General features: G+C 41.3%; 2 protein-coding genes across 5 annotated transcripts in view; one reads left to right on the top strand and one right to left on the bottom strand.

The window, feature by feature from the left end:
• scaper (S-phase cyclin A-associated protein in the ER) overlaps positions 1 to 14,092 on the top strand; it is a 59,174-nt gene extending 45,082 nt beyond the window's left edge. For all 3 annotated transcript variants that reach the window (XM_026175937.1, XM_026175935.1, XM_026175936.1), the window contains 7 exons: positions 768 to 997; positions 2,554 to 2,709; positions 4,801 to 5,035; positions 6,432 to 6,581; positions 12,023 to 12,214; positions 13,075 to 13,123; positions 13,362 to 14,092. In XM_026175937.1, coding sequence (XP_026031722.1) covers positions 768 to 997; positions 2,554 to 2,709; positions 4,801 to 5,035; positions 6,432 to 6,581; positions 12,023 to 12,214; positions 13,075 to 13,123; positions 13,362 to 13,459 — 1,110 coding nt within the window. In that variant the 3' untranslated portion in view covers positions 13,460 to 14,092. The remainder of the gene's footprint in view (positions 1 to 767; positions 998 to 2,553; positions 2,710 to 4,800; positions 5,036 to 6,431; positions 6,582 to 12,022; positions 12,215 to 13,074; positions 13,124 to 13,361) is intronic.
• Positions 14,093 to 15,305: 1,213 nt separating this feature from the next.
• On the bottom strand, positions 15,306 to 19,717 carry isl2a (ISL LIM homeobox 2a). Of its 2 annotated transcripts, none has more exons than XM_026177081.1 (6): positions 19,436 to 19,717; positions 18,805 to 18,994; positions 18,190 to 18,449; positions 17,559 to 17,845; positions 16,601 to 16,768; positions 15,306 to 16,152 (listed from the first exon to the last, which is right to left on the bottom strand). In XM_026177081.1, the coding sequence occupies exons 1-6, from the start codon at positions 19,626 to 19,628 to the stop codon at positions 16,036 to 16,038; spliced, it is 1,215 nt and encodes a 404-aa protein (XP_026032866.1). In that variant the 5' UTR covers positions 19,629 to 19,717; the 3' UTR covers positions 15,306 to 16,035. The 2 variants fall into 2 exon arrangements, with proteins under 2 accessions (XP_026032866.1, XP_026032868.1); XM_026177083.1 differs by having other exon boundaries at positions 18,190 to 18,404.
• Between the last annotated feature and the right edge of the window lie 834 nt (positions 19,718 to 20,551).

Genomic DNA, 20,551 nt, shown 5'->3' with positions numbered 1-20,551 from the left:
TGCCTGGAAATAAAAATGAGACGAATACTTGTGTTGCTGTGCTGTTTGATTTCTTTCTGCAGCCTTTTTATTTGGGACTATATCTTGTCGTGTGGCTGGTTTATTGTATATCTTTTTCATGTTTCAGGTTTGCATACCTCAAGAAATGCTTTGAAAAGCTTTTTGCATTTCTTTGGAGAAGGGGATATGACTTTAACTACATTCTGATATTTTAAAATGTCATATTGTCAATATTAGACAATTGTAAATGGCTGTTAATTTTTTTTAAGACTGTTCTGGTTGTAACATGGCTTAGGTATAAGAGGCTGTAGCCATATGGTTATGGTTACAGCCTCGGCACCTCCATGCATTTTTATCTGAAGTGTTAAATCGTTATTGTGATATCGTAATGGTGTTAATTGTAGCTGTTAGTAAAAACTAATTTTTCATCCACTGATAAAAGGTCTATTATTCTTGCATGAATTAAATGTAATTAACAGTATAACAATACAATTTGTTAGAAATGATTTTATTTAATGCTGCTGCTTTTCTGTTTCCAACAGGGAAAATCTGCAAGAATTTAACATTAACATCTTTGCTAATTAAACTGTATTTAAAATTTATGCTGAAAACTAAGTTTTCAAGCTTCTAATATTATATTTCTACTGTAGTCTCTCAACATTAGGGTTCATAAAAAAAATCTAGTGTAGATAAAATAAGTTTATGATTGCTTGTTGTGCTTTCTTATTTCAACATTTCCCCCCACGCCCCCTCTTTTATTCTAACAGCTCTACGTCCCTGATGAGGACAAGTCCATTTTTGGGCGCAGTGTAAACAAACAAGTCTTTGAGGGTTTGACGACAGGCCTTCTTCAGACTATTTCTACCATCCTGGGGTCCCTGTGGCCTCATATCTCTGACTCTGGGCAAGGTGAAAACACGTGCATTTCCTCCCAAGATGCCAAGGTCAAGAGCTCTGCCGCAGAGTCCTTCAACACTCGCACACAAGATCTAATCAGGTATTTTCCCTCCGTTGCTCTATACTACTCTCATGCTGCTTCTCCTCCTCCTGCATGGCTCCCTTTTTTCTCTCCTGCACATCACTTCTGGACTCCTCTTCACTGGGTTTAGAGTTGGTCAACAACATGCCTTATGTAAAGAATATCCTGACAGAATGACAGTTTGCTTGGAAGCGGTCCAAGCAGCGTCTTGTTAGAATGGGAGTAGTGTGAGAATGAGGTATAATCTGGCTTCCTTCCAGCTTGTGCTACATTTTAAGTAAAATCTGCTTCTCAGGGGGGGAGAGTCACAAAGTGGCATGATACGCTCACTTCCAAAGCTTTGAAAGTTACCCTTGAACCTGGTTTTCAAGCTATGTGGGTCTGTGCTATAGCAGTCGAGGCTGTGATGGAGAAATGTGGACTGTGAGGAAAGGCAGGCCCGGCCTCATGACACCTTGTGGACTAGTGCAGTCTTTCCAGTATCCCTCCCACAAACCATGATTCATCTGGACAGAGCAGCTGCACAGACCCACCAATCTCATCCACTGACCCAGTTATAACCCTAGAGGCAAGAGAGGGCCTGAGAAAAATGGTGTCTTCAGGCTGATAGTCTTGAGTACAAATGCAAGATTTACCTCAACTGTCTTAAAATGTGTATGCGAGAAAGAATATAAGATGAAAACATTGTAAGTGTTTGCAAAAGTCTCCCTTTTTAAAACAGTCTATTGTATATAGCACTTTAAAGACTCTCCTCACATCGTTTCTGCCCATTGTTGGTTTCTCAGTTTGTTTTGGGCTGCTTTTAGTCCACTGTATGTGTTGTGTTTCCAGTGCATGATCAAATAGTGCAACACGAAGTGGCAAGGGCGACCACCAAACAGGTTTTTAAACAGAGAGCAGGCACAGGACAAAAGTGTGATGAAAGATCCTTTCAGCCCAAGTAAAGACGTGGAAGAGGATCAAGTCAAAACAATGGCACTTGGTTCAAGTGTCCATTTCAGTTCATAATCACCTGTTTGGAGAGGAGATCAGTGAGTGACAGTTCTAACAGAAACGCTATACAAAAGAAGTGAACGTTGAAAATGGTGATAAGACGAGGGAAAACTGACTTCACAGCAGCAACTTGAAAGTCTGGACTGGCAGCTGCAGTTCCCTCTAGATTTCCGTAAGCTCTTTGTACCCAAAGGTTAACGCATGCGGGAGCTTTGAGAAGACTAGCCTCGGGTCAGGAGACTGTTAAGGGCCCAGAGCTGGGCTGGCACAGGGGCCACAACAGCCCTTTAATGATACTATTAGCAGTGATTTGTGGCTGAAAGAGTACAGGGAACATGATCATGAGACCTGTCATTGGCAAAGACAAATTGAAGATATCACAGTAATAGCAGGGGGTGGATGGCTTAGGTGAGGTATTGGCTTTCAGCTGTACCACTGTGAAGGTATGCACAGTAAAGGTCTTTGTTTGCCTGTGCGATTAGCTTTTTACCAAGAATGTTCCCCACTTTTAACTTGTTTTAACATTTAGGGACAAATTGAATAAACCCCGGTATGCATTTTCCTCTCTGTTTGCTTTCCAGCTATGTGGTAAACATGGGGTTGATTGACAAGCTGTACGGCTGCTTCTTGTCAGTCCAAGGTCCTGTAGATGAGCAGCCCAAGATGTCAGCCTTCCTCCAGCAAGCCTCGGCTCTGCTGCACAGCATGTGCAAGCTGTGCTTTGTCGTAACTGGACGGTGAGCCTGTTTCTTACTCGTTACACACCTCGACATCTTTGTGATCTCTTGATCGTCCTCTGACAATCAGTACACACACCTCTCTGTACAAGTAATGACAGAGGCTGAGTCACTGTCTGTGTTTTCTTTTTTTCTTTTTTCTTTTTTTTTTTTTTTTTTTGGACTGTCAAAAGGATCCATAAAAACGGCTCTCTTTGTTACTCAAACAAATCTGTCGTTCCTCTGCAATCAGCCAGCAGGTCATTCACTCCAGTCAGCAAGCTGGCTAAGCTGTCGTTATTGAAGATGGAGATAGGCATCTACTTGACCCAGTGCTCTGTCACTCACCATAAACCTTAGCCTGCAGTGGAGGGGGAGCCCACCCACATGTGCTACGGTGACCTCTACTCAAAGAGATTCAGTGGCGCCGCTGACAGAGGCTAAGCATACTATCACACCAAGGGACATCAGTGCCACAGTTTTTGACTTTAAAGGGAAAAGGGGACCGTAATAACAGAAATATCAGAATAATATTCAAAATGACATTTTAAATGCAATTTGACATCCCAAATCTAAGTAGCAGTGTTGTCTAAACAAACTTAACATTTTCAGTGTCAGACACTGTGTTGCTATACCTTGCCAGCTATAATGTGCTGCAGTATTAATAACCAGTTGCTTCACACTGCAGTGCCAAAGAACAGCTAGAACTCTGGATGACACTGAATATTTGTGAGAAAACGGTGTTTAATGACACTAAAAGCAGCAACCGGTGAGCTCTGTCCCGCGACGGCTATCTGTGTGTCATGCAGAAGAGTGCTCATGGGGTAGTGGGATATTTGTGCCATGCCAGTTGCTGTGTCAGGGGATTATAATGGCATTACGAGGCTGTGTTCTTGCCTAGCAGCATATTTCACACAAAGCCTGTTGGCTAACATCAAGTATCAGCATGCACTGTAGGTTCCATCCAAAGGTCACACACCCTCCATTCTGCATGGCTGCAAATCATAGCGGGTGCTGCTGCAGGAGTCTTAAATTGTCTCTGTGCGAGCCTAGGGTTTTCACTGGAGTCATCCGCATTGCAACGGAGAGTCTTGAAAAACATTACTGCAGTAATTACTTTCTTTTCTTTTTTCATTTTAAAGATTGCAGTAATTTTGATGATTATCTCCTGTAGTGGTTTCTCAAGTCAAGTCTCAGATTGGGTTTTATGACGTTTTTACTTTTAAAAACCTAAACCAACAAACTGTTTAATTCTTATGATGCTTTTGTCCTGCTTTGATCTACTTGCCTGTCTGCCAAGATTATCTTGTAATTTTATTTATTGTTTTAATTAATTTTTATATTAAATGCAAGTATAACAAAAACAGTGCGTTGCCAGTCCCCTTAACCAACACGGTAACGTCTTTGTTGAGCCAAACAAACCCGAGACAGACTCTGAGTAAATGTACTAGAGCGCTCAGCACCTTGTCAGCCAACTCACTGCAGTCTACCAGCTTGAAATCACTGCCATGAGCTTCACATCGCGGTATTGCTGTGTTTACTGTAGGAGGAGTGCGAGGGAAAGGGCTAATCTTGAATCTTGAAGGTCTCCCTCCTTAGCTAATCTGGCTGTCAGTTTATGGTACTTATTAAGTCAAAAATGAAGCAGCTTGGAAGCTTCTTGCATGCAACAAAATGAAAAAGTGTTATTCCATGAATAAACCAGAGGCACACAAATGGCAGGAGATGAACTTGAGAGCTGCCGTGTGATCCAGCCGGGTAATATACAGTACATTTCAAACTTGGTGCTCTTCCACTCGCCCCAGTCAGGTAATCCAGCAGCGTTAACAGCGTAGTATCTCTTATCTAAAGGAAAATCTTTTTTAAGCTTGTGTCTGGTGAGTAAATCAAGAAGCTGCCGAGGTCTGAGCTGTGTTTTGTCTCCTTAGTTTGGGGATGTGGCATCAGCTGCAGAAAAGAACAAAATATTTAAAGTATTTCCTAAAGTATTGTGTAATGTGTTCCAGTATGATTGTCGTTCTATTTGTCAGTGTTCTTCCCCATCGATTTATTTTAGTTTTGTGTTTTTGTATTTTTGTTTCTGAGCATACAGTTGCATGTCTTCCTCTTTAGTGCTCCCAGTATATTCGACAATAAACGCCAGGACCCAACTGGACTGACGGCACTCTTGCAGTCGACAGACTTGGTAGGGGTGGTGCACACCCTGTATTGTATCCTGCTTCACAGTTTCTTGCCAGAGTCTGCTTGCCAGAGTCAGGAGCCCTACGGCCCTGGGGTCATCCAGGTGGCTTTACAAGGCATCCGCTTCCTCAACAGTTTTGCCCTTCTTGACCTGTCTGCCTTCCAGGTAAAATGATAAAATGTATTCTGATTCCTTTTTATTTATTAATAAAGATTTTGCACATTGTTGACAGTTACATAATATAAATATAAAGCAGGAGAATATTTAAATTACCTAAAAGTGCCCTGGATTTAATAAATCTGTGTATATCATCAGCTGAGTGTTAGTATATTTCCATTATAAGACTTTATTCTCCCCATGACAAAGATGACCTGTGCACATAAACACAGGTACCCTTTGACACCCCCCATCCCCAGGTCATTTTTTGGGGGGGTTGAATAGAGCAGTAAGGGTCAGCAGTTCGAACAGAAAGCGAGTGATTATCACTGTATGCAGGGCCATACATTACCCAGCGCAAGGAGGGGAGGGCGACAGCTTCACTGTGCTAAGTCACCGCATAGACTGAAAGCCAGAAGAGTGAGCGAGAATGCTGTTAATTATCTTAATGTCTTGTGGTAATTACTTTGAAGCAGCTTCCTCTCACTGACCCGCCATATTCAGGCAACTCAAAACAGCTGGAAATGAAAGCGTTTTACTGTCGTAGTTTTATGAACATTTTAAATAATGTGTGGTTTCTGGTTTTTGGTTGGTTTTTTGGGTTTTTTTAAGAAGAAGGAAAAAAAAAGCCATGAGTTGTAATCACCTCGTGTCTTGCATTACCGCTCTGCAACAGCTAGTACATAATATACTTGAAATGGATGGTTGATCTGCATTGAGGCTATTGTTCAGGCTCAGTTTGCAACCACATAAGCTCTCAGTGCTGTGTTTAGAAGGGAATTTCACAAGAATTCAGTCAGTATAAATATAACTGGGTTATACAGTTAGTTGCATTTTGGCAGAAAAATGCAGCAACAAACTTGCAGGTCATTGTTAGGAAAACCTCATCAAAAAGAGTAAAAGAGCCTGTTTTTGTTTGAATGCAGTGCCGTTCGCTATTATTTTCCAGTTTCCCTTTTTGTTTTTGTTTTTTTCTTTTTTTAATCTAAATTTATTTTTTTGCTAAATATATTTTGTTTCATGACACAAAACCTGAATTCACTTTCCTATTTTTTATTTAATTCATTTATTTTTTTATTATGTATAAAGGCTAACACAACCAAGCTTGTAGTGCAACATGTGATGATCTTATAGCGCTTTGTCACGCTGACATGTTTAATAAATACTGTCTGCTGGCAGCTAATAGTATGTCATTTCAGTGTGGGATCGGGGTGTTTTACGGTCAGACCCCCTTTGATTTGCTTATACACGTACACCAAGTTTGTTCCCACCAGCAAAACATATATAACCTTTTATTACTGTGTGTTGTAATTGTTGTAAAAGCTCTTTACAATAACAGTCGTAGTCAGTTTACATCTAAATTACCTGTGATGCACGCTGACGTGCTTTTTCTGTGACCTGTCAGTCCGTTCTAGGGGCAGAGGGCCTGTCTCTAGCTTTCCGACACATCGTCAGCTCCCTGCTCTGGTACTGTACCCAGCAATCATCTGAAGAGCTGCTGCACGAAGTCATCATCTGTGTGGGATACTTCACCGTTAACCATCCCGACAACCAGGTAAACTAGCTTGAACCTAAGATACACTGGCGCACCATATTTAATTGTGTTGTAAACCAAGCTACTCTTAACATAAACACTGCACATATATATATATATTGTTTGTCATAAAGGGAGGAGTAACTTTTTGTCCTTTTTTTTTTTTTTTTTGACATCTAGTTTTTACTGTTCATAGATGAGGCATTTAAGAAAAGAAAATCTTGTTGGAAAATTTGTTTGGAGTCCTTCAGAAGACGTTAAGAAGTTATTAGTTTTATTTTGGATTATGAGATCATCATATGATTTTCTCGATTTATTTCTTGCCATCTATTTGTTCAGATTGCCTTTTGTATCTGATGAAAACTAAAATCTGTAAAAAAAAATTTAAATGATTACCTATTTAGCACTAAAACTGATGAGCATCATTTAACCTCTACTTAATCCTGTTAATCGCTTATAAAACTTGCAACAGATTTTCTGTTATTTGTCAGCTAATTAGATATTTCCGCACTAGTTACATTTATTGCTCACACTTGTTAAGAGTTGTCAGTTGAGTTTAAAAAAGACTGGTGATAATCATCTTACTGTTGTTCTTCTCGTGTATAATTGGTCAGGGGTTTAAAAAGGATGTCGTTTTGTAATTGTAACAAAAAGCACCTCTTTAAAGATTCACGCCTTGGCACTTTCCTGGTTTTGGTCCGCGTGTCGTCTATTGGTCCCACAGAGCGACCTATTGTTCGCTCCTTTTAAAAGTGGGGCTGTGTGCTGGTCCTGGTGTTACAACTACTTAGGGGGCACTGTGGAAGTGAGCAGGATGCGATGGTGCAGACCTGGCTGCTGTGTAATTGGCTGTCATGCATGGCCCGTCTACCGGCCCCTTGATTAGTCGTGCTACAGTTGGCTGGCCTTTGATTAAGCTAAGCCTGTCTCACACAGGCAGCAGCCAGCGCTTCAGTCTACACCCACACTGTTACAATCAGCCCCTATCACAACAATTTATGGGCTGGTTACAGATTTTAATGTGCCGTTTTTTCTTTTTCTTTTTTTACTTCTAATTAAAGGTGCCTCCAGTGTATGTGCTACTTTGGATAGTAGCAGAGGGCAAACCCCAATTTAATTATTCTGATGTACATAATTTGCATTTGTTGGACATTGTAGCTCCAGTTTGCATATTATTTTGACTAATTAAGTGTTAAGACTGTTTGTCTTTGCACAGCCACAGCGATGATAACAAAGCACATGTAATCCCATATTTTATTAAAACATTTGCATGATGCTAATTTGATGCAAAAACTTCCTTCACAACCTGGAAGCTGCCTGAACTTACCTTGCATTTGGATCTTTAAAAGAAAAAAAAAAACACACACACACACACATTTGTGTATAGATTGTCAGGAAACAAGATCCCTCACAACCTTCACACAGAGTTGATCTTTGCCAGTGGTCCAGTTCCTGGAATGCGTCCATTCAGTTCTGCACCAAAGATGGATGGCGTTAAGGAGAATATTTAGAGCAGCTTGAGCTTTTCTCAAGCTAATGTAAGCACTGGCAGAACACAAAAGCGGCCCAACCCAAGGCCTGTGCGGTCACAGAGACTGCTGATTCACTGTCAGCACACCAGCTTTTGTTTATATATATGCTCTAGAAATAAAGCTGCTCATAAAAAGCAGAACTTTGAAGCAGCCCCTTTACATAGTGATATATTCCCTCTGCTCTGGGGGGGCATGAATAATTCACCTTGTCACACAAAAAGCCATTGGGAGAGTGACATATGTAGGGTTGTGTGTTTTCATAAGTGTGTCCCTGCTTACGGGGGCCACCGAGTCATGTAGCCATGTGTTTCATTGTCTGCTGCTTGTGTCTGTAAAGAATTTTTGACACAAAAAAAGGACAAAAGTGAAATCTTTTTTGTAGCTGACTGACATGAAACTGTATTTCCTTTTTCACCAGAGAGATGCACTGTTAATCTCCGTGTCTTTAATACATTAATCCGTAGTGATGATGTTGGATCTTAAGCTGACGGGCAGTAATTATAAACTGGTGACATGTTAACCCACCTGACTCCTGCTCGCCTTTTAGAAAGACAAAGCAATTTTAGAGTGTGGAAATCTTAAGAATACAGCACATGGAAAATTGCCACACACACGCAAGCAAAGGAAGCCACACACAAGTGCTGTCAACACACACACAGCGGGTCTGATTTCAGGTACTGTATGGATGTTTCACTCTGGAGGCATCTGAGAGCACCTAATTTTTCTGTGCTTATATTTCATAAACGGTTGTTTTTATACCAGTAGCCTTTACATGAGCTATGGATTGTCTCTAGACTGAACATCCCACACACACACACACACACCTCCTGAGCTCATCATTCTCTGTGGGGTCAGTCTTCTTCTTCCCATTCTCTTTGAGGGCGTTTCCTCTGCCCCGCAGGCCCACACCAGGCTTTAGGCCTGTAATTCCTGTTAACCTGATGTTGAAACTCTTCCTTCAGCAGTCCATTACTGCCAAGACAACCAAGCCCTTACTGCCTGCAGGGTAAGTGCAGCTCGTGCAGACCATGGGGAGCCAGCAGCGGGAAATGCACACTCTGTATCACCCAGCAGAGTAAACAGAGGCAGAGAGAGACACAGACATGCATACACACTCCACTATCTGGCAGAAGAGTGCCCGATTGTTAGCTCAGTCCATGATTTACACCCAGCTCCGGGGGTGAAGCACAGGTCCAGCTGATTTTAAGTGAAGCTGAGGATATTTTTATTCCCGCGGGCCTTTCAGTGAGGAGTTTCCATTTGTCTGTAACACTGTTGTCATGCTAGCTTCAGTGCAGAATTATCACTGGGTAAATCTGGGATGGGATGACAGCGGCAGCTCATAAATAAAGAGTTATTGAGCTTTATTGTGTAAACAGTGAGCTCGTTTTTGAAAAAAGTTACCTTAAACGTCAAGTTGGAGCATTTTTGTCAGTGTCTGCGGCTAACGTCCAATTGTCCAGAGGAAGTTTACACAGCGTCCTGCACACATCCCCATCAGCCATTGTAACTGCTGTAAAAAAAGCACTAAACACTTATTTGAGAAACTTTGCTTTATGTGGTCTGTTGTGCTGCTTTTCTTATCAGTAAAGGAGTCCCACTGAATCTGGTTTATATTGTGGCTTTAAGTGTCAGATATATGACCCCACTCTGGCTCTGGTTCCTCCTGAGGTGTTTGGAAATGCATCCACAGTTGTGACATTACAAATTTAATCAGTAAGAAATAAATGCCAACCTCATCCATACAGGCTATTTATGTTATTTGAGAAGTGTACTGTATTGTGAGACTGTATAATTACAATCTTTTTTTTTTTCCCTTTTCTCCTTTAAATTGTGGTTTCAGCTTTGACGCTGGCTTTTTTCCAGGAATTTGTTTGTTTCAGAACATTAACTTTACACTCTTGTTGTTGTCATTGTGACCAGTGAGGAAGTTATGTAATGGAGCATCATAAAAACATTTTTTTTAAAGGCCGTGTCTCTGAACTTAAGAAAGACCAGAGCAGCCAGGACACTTGAGGTTTTACAGGGCCTGCGTTATACGTGGACCAGACGCAGAGATTCACATGCTTGTTGTTAGTTTTATGACGTCGAGCTTTTGCGCCGCTGATACTTCAGCTATGCTGGGAGAAGTAATGCTAAAGCATAATCTTTAGCTGGAAGCCATTTCAGACTCCGGTGCCGCTCTTCACCTAGTAGAGGTGCGGAAAGTTGGCAGGCGACTCTGTTCTTTTACCTCCAGGCTGTCGCTTCCACCAGGCTGTGTTTTATGCCTTTTCTGCGTCAGGCACTTGAAGTTGGACAATTTGTTTAGGCAGCTGAAGATGGAATTGTGCGTAGTGGAGGATTATGAGATCCCTGGGTGATTTGTGTGTTGGATCACCTTAGAACTCCTGCTCAAACATGCAGTACTTGCTGCGGTGTTAAATTATGATACCCCAACATGCTCTGCGTTAATATACAAGAACGAAGAGATGCTTTAGCTTTTGCATAATCATAGCTTTGGCTTTCGGATGAATACGAGTGCATAAATTTCCACGCCCTTGTTTCCAGTTTTATCTTCAGGCAGCGTTGCAACACAAAAGATAAAATGTAGGCTTTAATGGAAGAAGTAGCAATAAAATACTAAATCTAGACCCTGTGAAAATAAGCAGCCCTACATGTAGAAACAACCAGAACCTAACTTTTTGCTTTCGTCAATGGATTGATATGTCTGGGTCCCCAAATTCCTTAGGGGAAGAAAAGTGAGTGAAAAGTGTTGCGGATACTGAGAGAAGGTTTTCAGTGATATAGTAATACACACCAGTGCACACATGATTTGCGTGCTCTCTCCCAGTGCTTACATTTCAGGTTGACAAATTCACTGCTTCTGCCCTTTTCAAGGACTTGTGTTACCTTAAAGTTCAGACTGTCCATATGGATTCTTTAAACAAATGATGATGGGGGAATGACACTGTTTTGTGTCCCTTTGAACTCCGCTGTAGAGGCCAGCTCTGAGAACCTTCACCTTGAACAGATAAAAAGCAATGAATTATCGCTTTGTTTATCCGGCTGCTCGAACTCAAAGTGCATTATCAAAGGAGAAACCAATGGAAGAGTATTACAGAGAGTATTTTTAAAATCTTGTAAATCTTGTGAATTTATGTCACTGGGACTCGTGGACCTCTCCTTGCCCTTCTGGTTTCCATTGGCGCGGAGTCTGTACCTGTAAAGCAACACGGGATGTTTTTCCAGCCAGGCTTTAACAGGCTGACCTTCCCGGCTTTCGACCACGTGCTGATGGTCCTGTCGAGCTTAGGGGCGATGACCAGAGCATTAGCCGGAGACCCCTCTCTTTGCAGCAGCCACCTTTCTAATCAAATGAGGCTGCGAGTGATTTGGTTTTAATACTGGTGGTCCGGATGTAAGAATGACTGGCTGTGATGGAGAGCAGGATGTCAGCCTGGTGAAAATGCCATTAATGGTATTGCTCATTTCTTAAAGTGGGGGTGGCCAAGCTGTCGGTGGAGCCTGCCTTTCACACGCCACCCCACCCTGTTGCCCTGTTAATGCCCTCTCAACCTGAGCTTCACTCCTTCACGGATTCCCTCCTGCTTTCGCGTTGCCTAAAGACCTTAACGCAAAACTCGAAAGTGACGTTTTAGTCACAAACGATAACATCGCTTCACATTTCTCGCTTCCCCTCGTGCATGTTACAGCAGCTCCGCTATAACCGTTTTTGCAACAAAACATCCCATCATTGTTTTATAGCCTGTGATTGTGTCATGGGAGGCTGTGCCCCCCACCGCCCCCAGGTCTCCTCCTAATAGCTGTTGGTGTGTTGTTTTTAGTGGCAGATTTACATGTGGGAGGTGTACAGGGCGTTGATTTACAACCAGCAGTGCCACCGACTGGCTCGGTGACTGACTATCCCCCGCTCCCTGTGTGTTCCAGGTGATAGTGCAATCTGGCCGCCAGCCCAGCGTACTGCAGAAACTGTGTCAGCTGCCCTTCCAGTACTTTAGCCACCCACGCCTCATCAAAGTACTCTTTCCCTCGCTCATCTCGGCCTGCTACAACAACCCTGAGAACAAGGTCATCCTGCAGCAGGAGATGAGCTGCGTGCTGCTGGCCAGATTCATTCAGGTAAATATAGAAACATTGTCACACTTGTACTGTGCTTTGTAAAAACACTTAAATACACAATTGTTGATCACCACTACGTGTTGGGATATATACATTTAGCACTAATTGCTCTTTAGCATCAGTGTTTGTATAAAAACGTAAAGTATATTCCAACATGTAGGGCATAAATTCCTCTTAGAGATGCAGGCTTGATTAAACTGTATGAGTGATTTGTATGTTTCTCAAAATAAGAGTAGTAAACATACACACACATAACATCTGAACCTTATATCAGTGCATCTGTTTGATTTCTTGTGAAGAGGAATTTGCAGAAATGCGGAAAGTATTATAAATGAGTCCAGTCTTCTAAATAGAGCATCCACACCCAGTTAATCTCATTCACACCATAAGGTAGCCCCTGTGCATCAGCTGATTGACGACTGCTCATCCAGGCCCCGGTGAATCAGTAACAGGCCGGGCTTTACAAAGACAAACGGTTTCCTTCACACTGGATTTACCTGCCACTGGTTCACCTCCCAGTAAACAGCTTGTCTCCTTCATCTTCCTCCTGACAACAAGCCCCCTCACCTCTCTGCAAGCTCCACTGTTTAGACACAGATTAACTTCCATTCAGAGGGAGACAAGCTATTGTCACGTCTTTCAAACAAAGCAATAACGCATGGCGTCTCGCCCCGCTGCCCTCATCTCTGTGTTAACCTCAGGAACATTCCTCAGAGTGGAACGATTTAATCCGGAGTGGTTTAGCTTACTGAGTAAATTGCAACGAGAACATTTTTTATTTTAATTGATTCAGATATTACTCATATTGCATAATCTGCAGTACACTGTATGATGATACTAAAGCCTCTGTATTCTCTTAGGATTGTGCATCAGAGGAGAAGGATTCAGACAATAAACCAAGTAAAACGGGTAAGTTCTTTAGTTTAGTTCAGTAAATTTTTAGTTGTGTAGAAATATTTTAATATCATGGGGGTGGTTAAAACCATATCTGCAATTAGTTTTATCTGTTTTGTTATGTGCTTTTTTCCCTTTTTTTTTTTTGTTAAAAGGATTAATAAAAATGTCTTCGGGAAGAATTTCAGCACCCACTTGTTTTTGTGAAATTCTACACTGGGTTTTAAAAGGATTTCTGTTTTTCTGTCTACAGTTTTTCAGCCACTGGATTTCTGTGAACTGTCCAACCGCTTTCCAAGAGATCAGTGGGATTCAGCGCTGCAGTTTTTCCTCAAAAAGCAGGAGGACTGATGGAGCTGCAAACGTGATGACAAAGCACTGTATTAATCGTTAGAAAAGACACTAAGATGTGGAGATGTTTTCAGCTATTTTTTTTGTTTTTGCACATGAGTAAAAGATATGCTCTTCAAACTGTGTCAGATGTACAAGAAAGAAAGAAGCCTTGTATATTTGTGCATCTAGTTTGATTTCTTGAAAGTCATTCTGTTGTTTAAGAGGAATTTGCACAAAATGTCTTATTTGTACATTTCAGTGAGAACATGCACACAACTACTTCATTTATCGTCTAAATAAGCCATTTACTTCTGTTTGTTCCGTTTGTAGACAGTAAAGCTTACAGTAGTGACCATCTAAACATGAAGTACTTACTTATACTGTAATATATAATTTGCCAAACGTTTTCTTCTATACTGTGTGTGTGTGTTTGCATTATTTGGTTGAATGTGAATTACTAGAATGTTCTGTAGTCTACATAATGCCAGTTTAAAAAAAAAATGCCCTGCCTTGATTCCTGATATGTGTTAAAGGTTCTATTTTTTAAATGTCACATTTTTTTTTCCTGTTCATTCACTTTTTGTTAGGAGGAACTTACAAATTAATATAATTTATTGAGTTTGTAATCAAAAATAAAACAAATATATGTGATTATGTGGTGTCAGATTTTTTTCTCTGCACAATGAGCAGAGGTATTTAAACTCCATGTCCCCCCTTAATTTGGCTTCCTATGGAGTTGGATAATGATGCCCAATGTGAGCTGTCATTGACGACACATGAGTACCGGTACATATGAACTGGTTGAGACATATTGAGGGTTTTTTTGGATCTAGCTGCCCAAATCGAACTACAAGAAGAAAAAACTGAAATGCGGCAATCTACAGGTTAGACTCACTTCATTGTGCGGAAATGCAGTCTTGACATTGCAAGTTTAGGTTGTCCTGATCGGTTACAAGATAATCCCTGTTAAAATCCACAGGTTATATCACCCCATAGCCTTTTTTTAATATTAAATAAATAGTTACCACTGCTGTATCTAATTTGCCACTTTTAAATATTTACCAGCAGGTAACAGGATTGTTCATTTTAATCAGATCTCGTTTCCTTCAGTGATTTTTTTATTTTTTATTTTTTTTAAAGAAAAGCTCCTCCCCGACAAATTGTAACGGGTGTAGGATGTCAGTGACGGCTTGACCTGTATGCTCTCTTGTCCAGCGGCTATTTGTCGCTCAGGATTCCTACTGGAATGAAAATAAACTCAAGACAAGCCAGAATGCGTCCGCAGGCTGGGAGTCCCCTCAGCGCTGCGCGTTTTGTTGTGGGCCCATTCAGCGTATCCTTTGCAGGTGATGCCAGATGTAGATAAGGGGGCCGCCGAAGCCTGTCCTCTGTCTAGACTTGTAGCCTAACCACGGGGATTCACATGGTTGTAATGGTTCACTTTTTTTTCTTTTTTTTTTTGCACTTTCCCCCCTAAAAAAGCTCGATTTTTATCATTTTATCGCCATAACTGGAACATAACATTACGCACAATTTGCTATAAATTTCAGCCCCAGGCTGAGGAGCGCATTAATACTCATATAGCCAGTGTAAACATTCAAAGCCATAAAAACATATCAAGTCAGATTAAAAAAGCCGCAGACTATTGTGTCTCACTCAGTGAGCCGTGATACATGTGCCAAATGCCTAATAATAATATATTGTCAACCATCAGTCACTGATCCACTTGGCGCAGAAACGCTAAATATAAGCAGATTCGGTGTTGCAGGCTCCTGCCTCACGATGTGGAGGTTTGCACCTCTAGAAACAAGAACATGTGTAAAACTGAAAGATTGAACTGGCCGAAGGAGTGTGAGTTTTTCTCTCTTTTTTGCACCACTTTTTTTCCCTGAGCTTTTCCAGATCAATCCCCACTTTAAACAAAGTCACGCTTTATAAGCAGCAGATGCGCTGTCATTTCCCATAAAACTGATTTATTTTCACTGACCATAATTAAAATCTTCTGAATGCTTATGGAACAAATGGATTTTGCATGCAATAATCAGTCCCTTTATTGTTAAGTCCAGCCATGTCTGCCTTCAATAATAAATAATAATAACTTATTTTTTTCTGGAGGAACCGCGAACAGCACGCACCTCACTCTTAATCTGTTTCAATAATTTACAATAGTCGATAGTGAACGTGGAAATCATGCACATCTACACAGCTTGTATTTTTTTTCCCCTTTAAAACATACTGTAAGCATTAGCGTTCGGACGTCCAGAGCAGGCTCCCGTGTTTAAATCCCACCATATATTCCCGTTGTGTTCAGTTCAGGTGTGGGCGTTGTGGAGGCAAGGTGTCCCATATATAGCTCGAAAACCAGAATGTCCATGAACAGCTGCGTGTCCTGCCGAAGTGTCATGGGGCAGGAGAGTGGGATCAGATACCTAGATGTACAGGGAACAGTCAGACCTCAAATCCTCCAAAGGGGACTTGAATGAAATGATCCTCCAGCAAAATCCATCCTGGCTGTTATATTCGTTCTTTGAATGTCACTGAGGGTTTTTGCGCAGTCCTGCAGCTCGGTGCCTCCAGCTGATCCCGGTACTTCCTCACGTGTCCACGGGACTCGGCACCATACTGTTCGGAGTGTCCGGCAACTGAGACGACAGAGAGGTCACATCACTGCCCGAGGAGTTCCCCAGAGAGCCCGCTTCAGAGAAAGACACCTGCCAAAAGGGGGAAATATTCAATTCAGCAGAGAAATGTCTTACATTTTTAACAAGACCACATTAGGGAGACTTCAACATGTGTGAATGGAGCATTTAAATATATCTTTATATACACACAGAGAGGGGTTTTTTTCTTTTAAAAACTTAAAAGTATGAAATGAATCCATTTAAAACTATAGGCCCAAATTCCTCGCATAATCTCACGAATCCCCATCTTCGATAAGATGACCGCCAGATCAAGTGACTTGATACACACAAAACATGCATTTTGCGTTTAAATGTCTCCAATCTGATGGATAAAGCCATTTATAACTGTGAATTTTATATAAATGTCTTTCATCACTAAGGTCTCGCTCTTACCCTCCCCCTGTCTGCGCATGTATGTAAGCAGTACCCTTCATGCCAGTTCAACATTTTGAGTATAATTTATGACGTTCAATCCCACCAGTTGTTGGAAAGCAGGCTGGTCGAGATCGGTCTGCAGGGCGAAGTCGCTGAGGGTTTTCCATGGAGGCTGGTAGGACTGCACCTCCACAGGATTCCCCTGCACGGTGTTGTCGTGGCGGATAGGACTGCCTGCCACCAGAGGTGTGCCTGTCAGGCCCTGCAGATTCTATGAGAGAGATTAAAAAAATACAAAATATTCAGTTCAATCAAATATGCGTTAGTCAGCGGATGGATAAAGCTGGGATAAAGGTTAGTGCGCTGTTTGCCGAGTAAAACCTTCCAATCTCAATGTGTTTAAATTATTAGTTTATTTCCTTTGTTACGTTTTGCATTATTATGTTTTGGGGTTTTTTTTGTTGGGGTTTTATTTATTTATTTATTTTTTTGGGGGGGGGGCGCATTGTTTGTTTGTTTGTTTTTAGCTTATAGCTTATCGTATAAACAAATAGCTAAAACGTAATGGAAATAAATAAAATGCAGCTCATACGCTTTAAAAAATAACAAACTAAAATGCAGGAAATATCCACGTATAATAATAATAATAATAATAATAATAATAATAATAATAATAATAATTTTAACTTGCAAAATAGCAGTATATGGAGCGGTTTCCGTGTTTCAAAGCTTTATTATTATTGTTATTATTTTTTTTAGTTTAATTTACATTTCCTTTACAATTCCGTAAAATAAGATACACTTATTTTAAATGATTTTATTTGTGACTTTCCCCCCTTTTTGTCATTTTTTTTAATTATCAGCGTTTCTATGAATTTGTTATTGTTATACATTAGTCATAAGCATCAGCACTGCCTTTTCGTGTTATTACTGGGCTTCAGTTGTCCTGCTTTAAATGAAAGTCGCCACGATAAGCTGCTGCGCAGTAGTTACAAAGTAGACTTGTGTTTGTAGGTGTTGAAACGTCAGATTATTTGCAACTGAAACCCTCGTTTACTCACGGTTTTGTCGTTGTGCTGCTGCTGCTGAAGCTGTTTCATCAGGATGGACTTCTTCTTGTCTTTGCAGCGCTTGTTCTGAAACCAGACGCGGATCACCCTGGGGCTCAGGCCGGTCATCTCCACCAGCTGCTCCTTCATCAGAGCGTCCGGTCTCGGATTGGCATTGTAGCAGGTCCGCAGTGTGTGGAGCTGCTTCTCGTTGAGCACCGTCCGCACTCTGGTGGTCTTCTCGGACGGCTTGTGGACGTGGTTCCGGTGATGTGGAGGGTGCCGGACCGAAACTGGATCTAAGGAGACGGAAAATTTAAAAGTTAAACTAAATAACTGCATGTTTTATTTAAGGGGCAAAAGTAGACAAGCCTTTAAAAAATACAAATACCCCATGTCTTATTACAGGTATCACTGTATACGGTCAAATATACTCCAATGGTATCAACACAATCAATTTAAATATGGAGGCCTATTAATCGTGAAATAGTGAATGTGTCAAAAATAGATTTGGTGTATATACACATAACCGGTTAATAGATACATACAAATAATAATAATAATAATAATAATAATAATAATAATAATAATAATAATAATAATAATAATGTGCCTGGTATGTAAACAATAAGCCAGCTTGTACCTGAGATGTGTAGCGGTCTGTTGTGAATGTTCCCCGGGCTCAGCGGGCTCCCTGCTGAGGCCCTCTCCATCATCAAGCCGTGGTCCGCCCGGCACAGCAGCTCGTCGTCCCGCAGGGAGAACTCGTCCCCCGGCAGGAGGTGTCGGCTGCACACCGAGCACCGAAAGCACTCCATGTGATACACATTGTCCCGGGCTCTCATCACCAGGTCGCTGCTACAGAAGCCCATGTTACACTTTGCACATTTGATGCCAAATAACCTGCAGAGGATCACGGAGATGTGTTGGTCCCATGCATTAATTCCGTATATTTCGTATTATTTATTTGGACTTAAATCTGATGCTGGTCTCACTTCATGATCCTAACAAAACGAGCACTAGTTTAACTGGGCAGGGACAATAATTTTAAGCCCCGAATGTCTATAACTCAAATCAGACTGAGCTCTGGGCTTTAATTAACCTGTTCATTTGCAATTAATATAGCCCATCATGATGGACTTATCATTTTTGCCTCATCCTTTAAAAAATAAATAAAAAATAACCAGTATTTTTAACGGTTTCTTTAAAAAATAGAAAAGGAAAAAAGAAAATCCAGAAAACTCTGCTGACTTACTACCTTGCATAATCTCTTTTACAGTAAGTCTTTCCGTCTCGGACGAAGCAAGTGCAGGTCTCGTCCAGATGCTGGTTGCACTCTGCACACTTGAGGCAGGCTGCGTGCCACTCCAGGTCCGGGGACACTCTCAGGATGTACTGGTCGTGTATCTGACTTCCACAGCCCACACACATTGCGATTCCTGACTTCTCTGTGAAGTGGGAATGCAATAATGCAAGATCGTATGTGCTCTTTTAATCCTCACGACATCCCTTCAAACCCACGCCAAGCTTAAGAAGAGAAACTATTGCGTACATATCACATCAAGCTTGTAGGTTCATTCCAAGAATATTGCTGAATAATTATAATTAGGCCACAGGAGCTAAAAATATCCCCAAGCATAACGACGTGGGTTTAAAAAAATATGACCACCACACACGTTTTTTATAGCCCAGTTATGTTAAAGGTGAGGTGTGAACAGGCTTTGTGAACGGATCTCTTGCAAATTTTTAGGAATTTTCTGCAAGCCTTGAATATTATTAAGAGATTAATCATCAAACCCAGGCGTCTAAACAGCGTCAATGACATAAAAGTCCAAATAACCCCCCTCGCACGCACAAAATAAAGGGGATTAGAAAGGGAATAATCTTACTTTTTGAATGATCCCCCATATCATCCAAGAAAGAAGTGTTGAGCAGGATATCCACCATACAGGAGGAATAGCCGAGTGCAAGGCGACAGACGGAGGAAGGAGAGGAGCAAAAGGCAGAGGAGACCGTCCCGTCCCGGGCTGGATGATAAACTTGTATTCCTCCTCCGAGAGGTGGAGAGAAAACAAAGATCATCGACCAGTGACGTCTGCAAACCTGGACGTCTGTGGGTCCGGGGAGAGGGTGCCATGCAAATCTCCTCCAAGACCCCCTGCTCTTTCTGTTCTATTGGCTTCTTGGGCTGGTTTTGTGTGCAGGAGGAGCGTGTGTGTGTGTGTGTGTGTGTGTGTGTGTGTGTGTGTGTGTGTGTGTGTGTATGTATGCGATTTTTCTTTTTAATTTTCAAGCAAGTGTGGCTTGGATGCATTATGCAGTTGTTGTATTTTTTTTGTTAGTATTCCTTGCCTTGAAAATGTACACACGGGCCTTATCTCCTCTACTCTTATGTGATTATAATTTTTGCTTCTGCTGTGAGATTTTTGCTATTAAAGCTAGCAGGATGCGTTTAAAGTGATATTGATCTGAAGGTTTAATGAAAACGCAGCCTTAAAGCTAGTTCTTCTTTTGCTTCTTTTTCTTCCTATTTGGTTAAACTGTAGCTGTTTTATGCAAATATCATATAAGGTGGTTTTTCCAACCCTGTCTTCAAGCTGTCATAGTAAGTAATGCTCACATCAGCAGGGAGCCCTCTACTGGATGAAATATAGATCAGCTGAATATCAATCACCTGGAGAAGTGAAACATAAATCTTGATCGCTGCTTTGGACAGCTCTTGAAGTTTTGCTCTAGTGGAAAAGAAGTCCTATAATAGCAATCTGCAAGGTGTCCTTTATATGTATACTTCAGGTTGAAGGTAGTTCATATCCACCATCCGCCCTAATCAAGCAGCCCTGTGCGCGCTGTTTTTTTTTTAAACTGTTATTTTATTCATACGGTGATTTTAGCATGCAATTGCTTGTAAGGTGTTCTTGGGTATCTTGAGTTGCACCTATAAATTCAAATAAGAAAAAAAACCGAAGTATTTTGAAGTTTTGCTCTAGTGGAAAAAAACGAAGTAT

The sequence above is a fragment of the Astatotilapia calliptera genome, chromosome 7 (assembly GCF_900246225.1).
Source record: "Astatotilapia calliptera chromosome 7, fAstCal1.2, whole genome shotgun sequence".
NCBI classification, from domain to species: domain Eukaryota; kingdom Metazoa; phylum Chordata; class Actinopteri; order Cichliformes; family Cichlidae; genus Astatotilapia; species Astatotilapia calliptera.
This window is presented reverse-complemented; position numbering and strand designations above follow the sequence as displayed.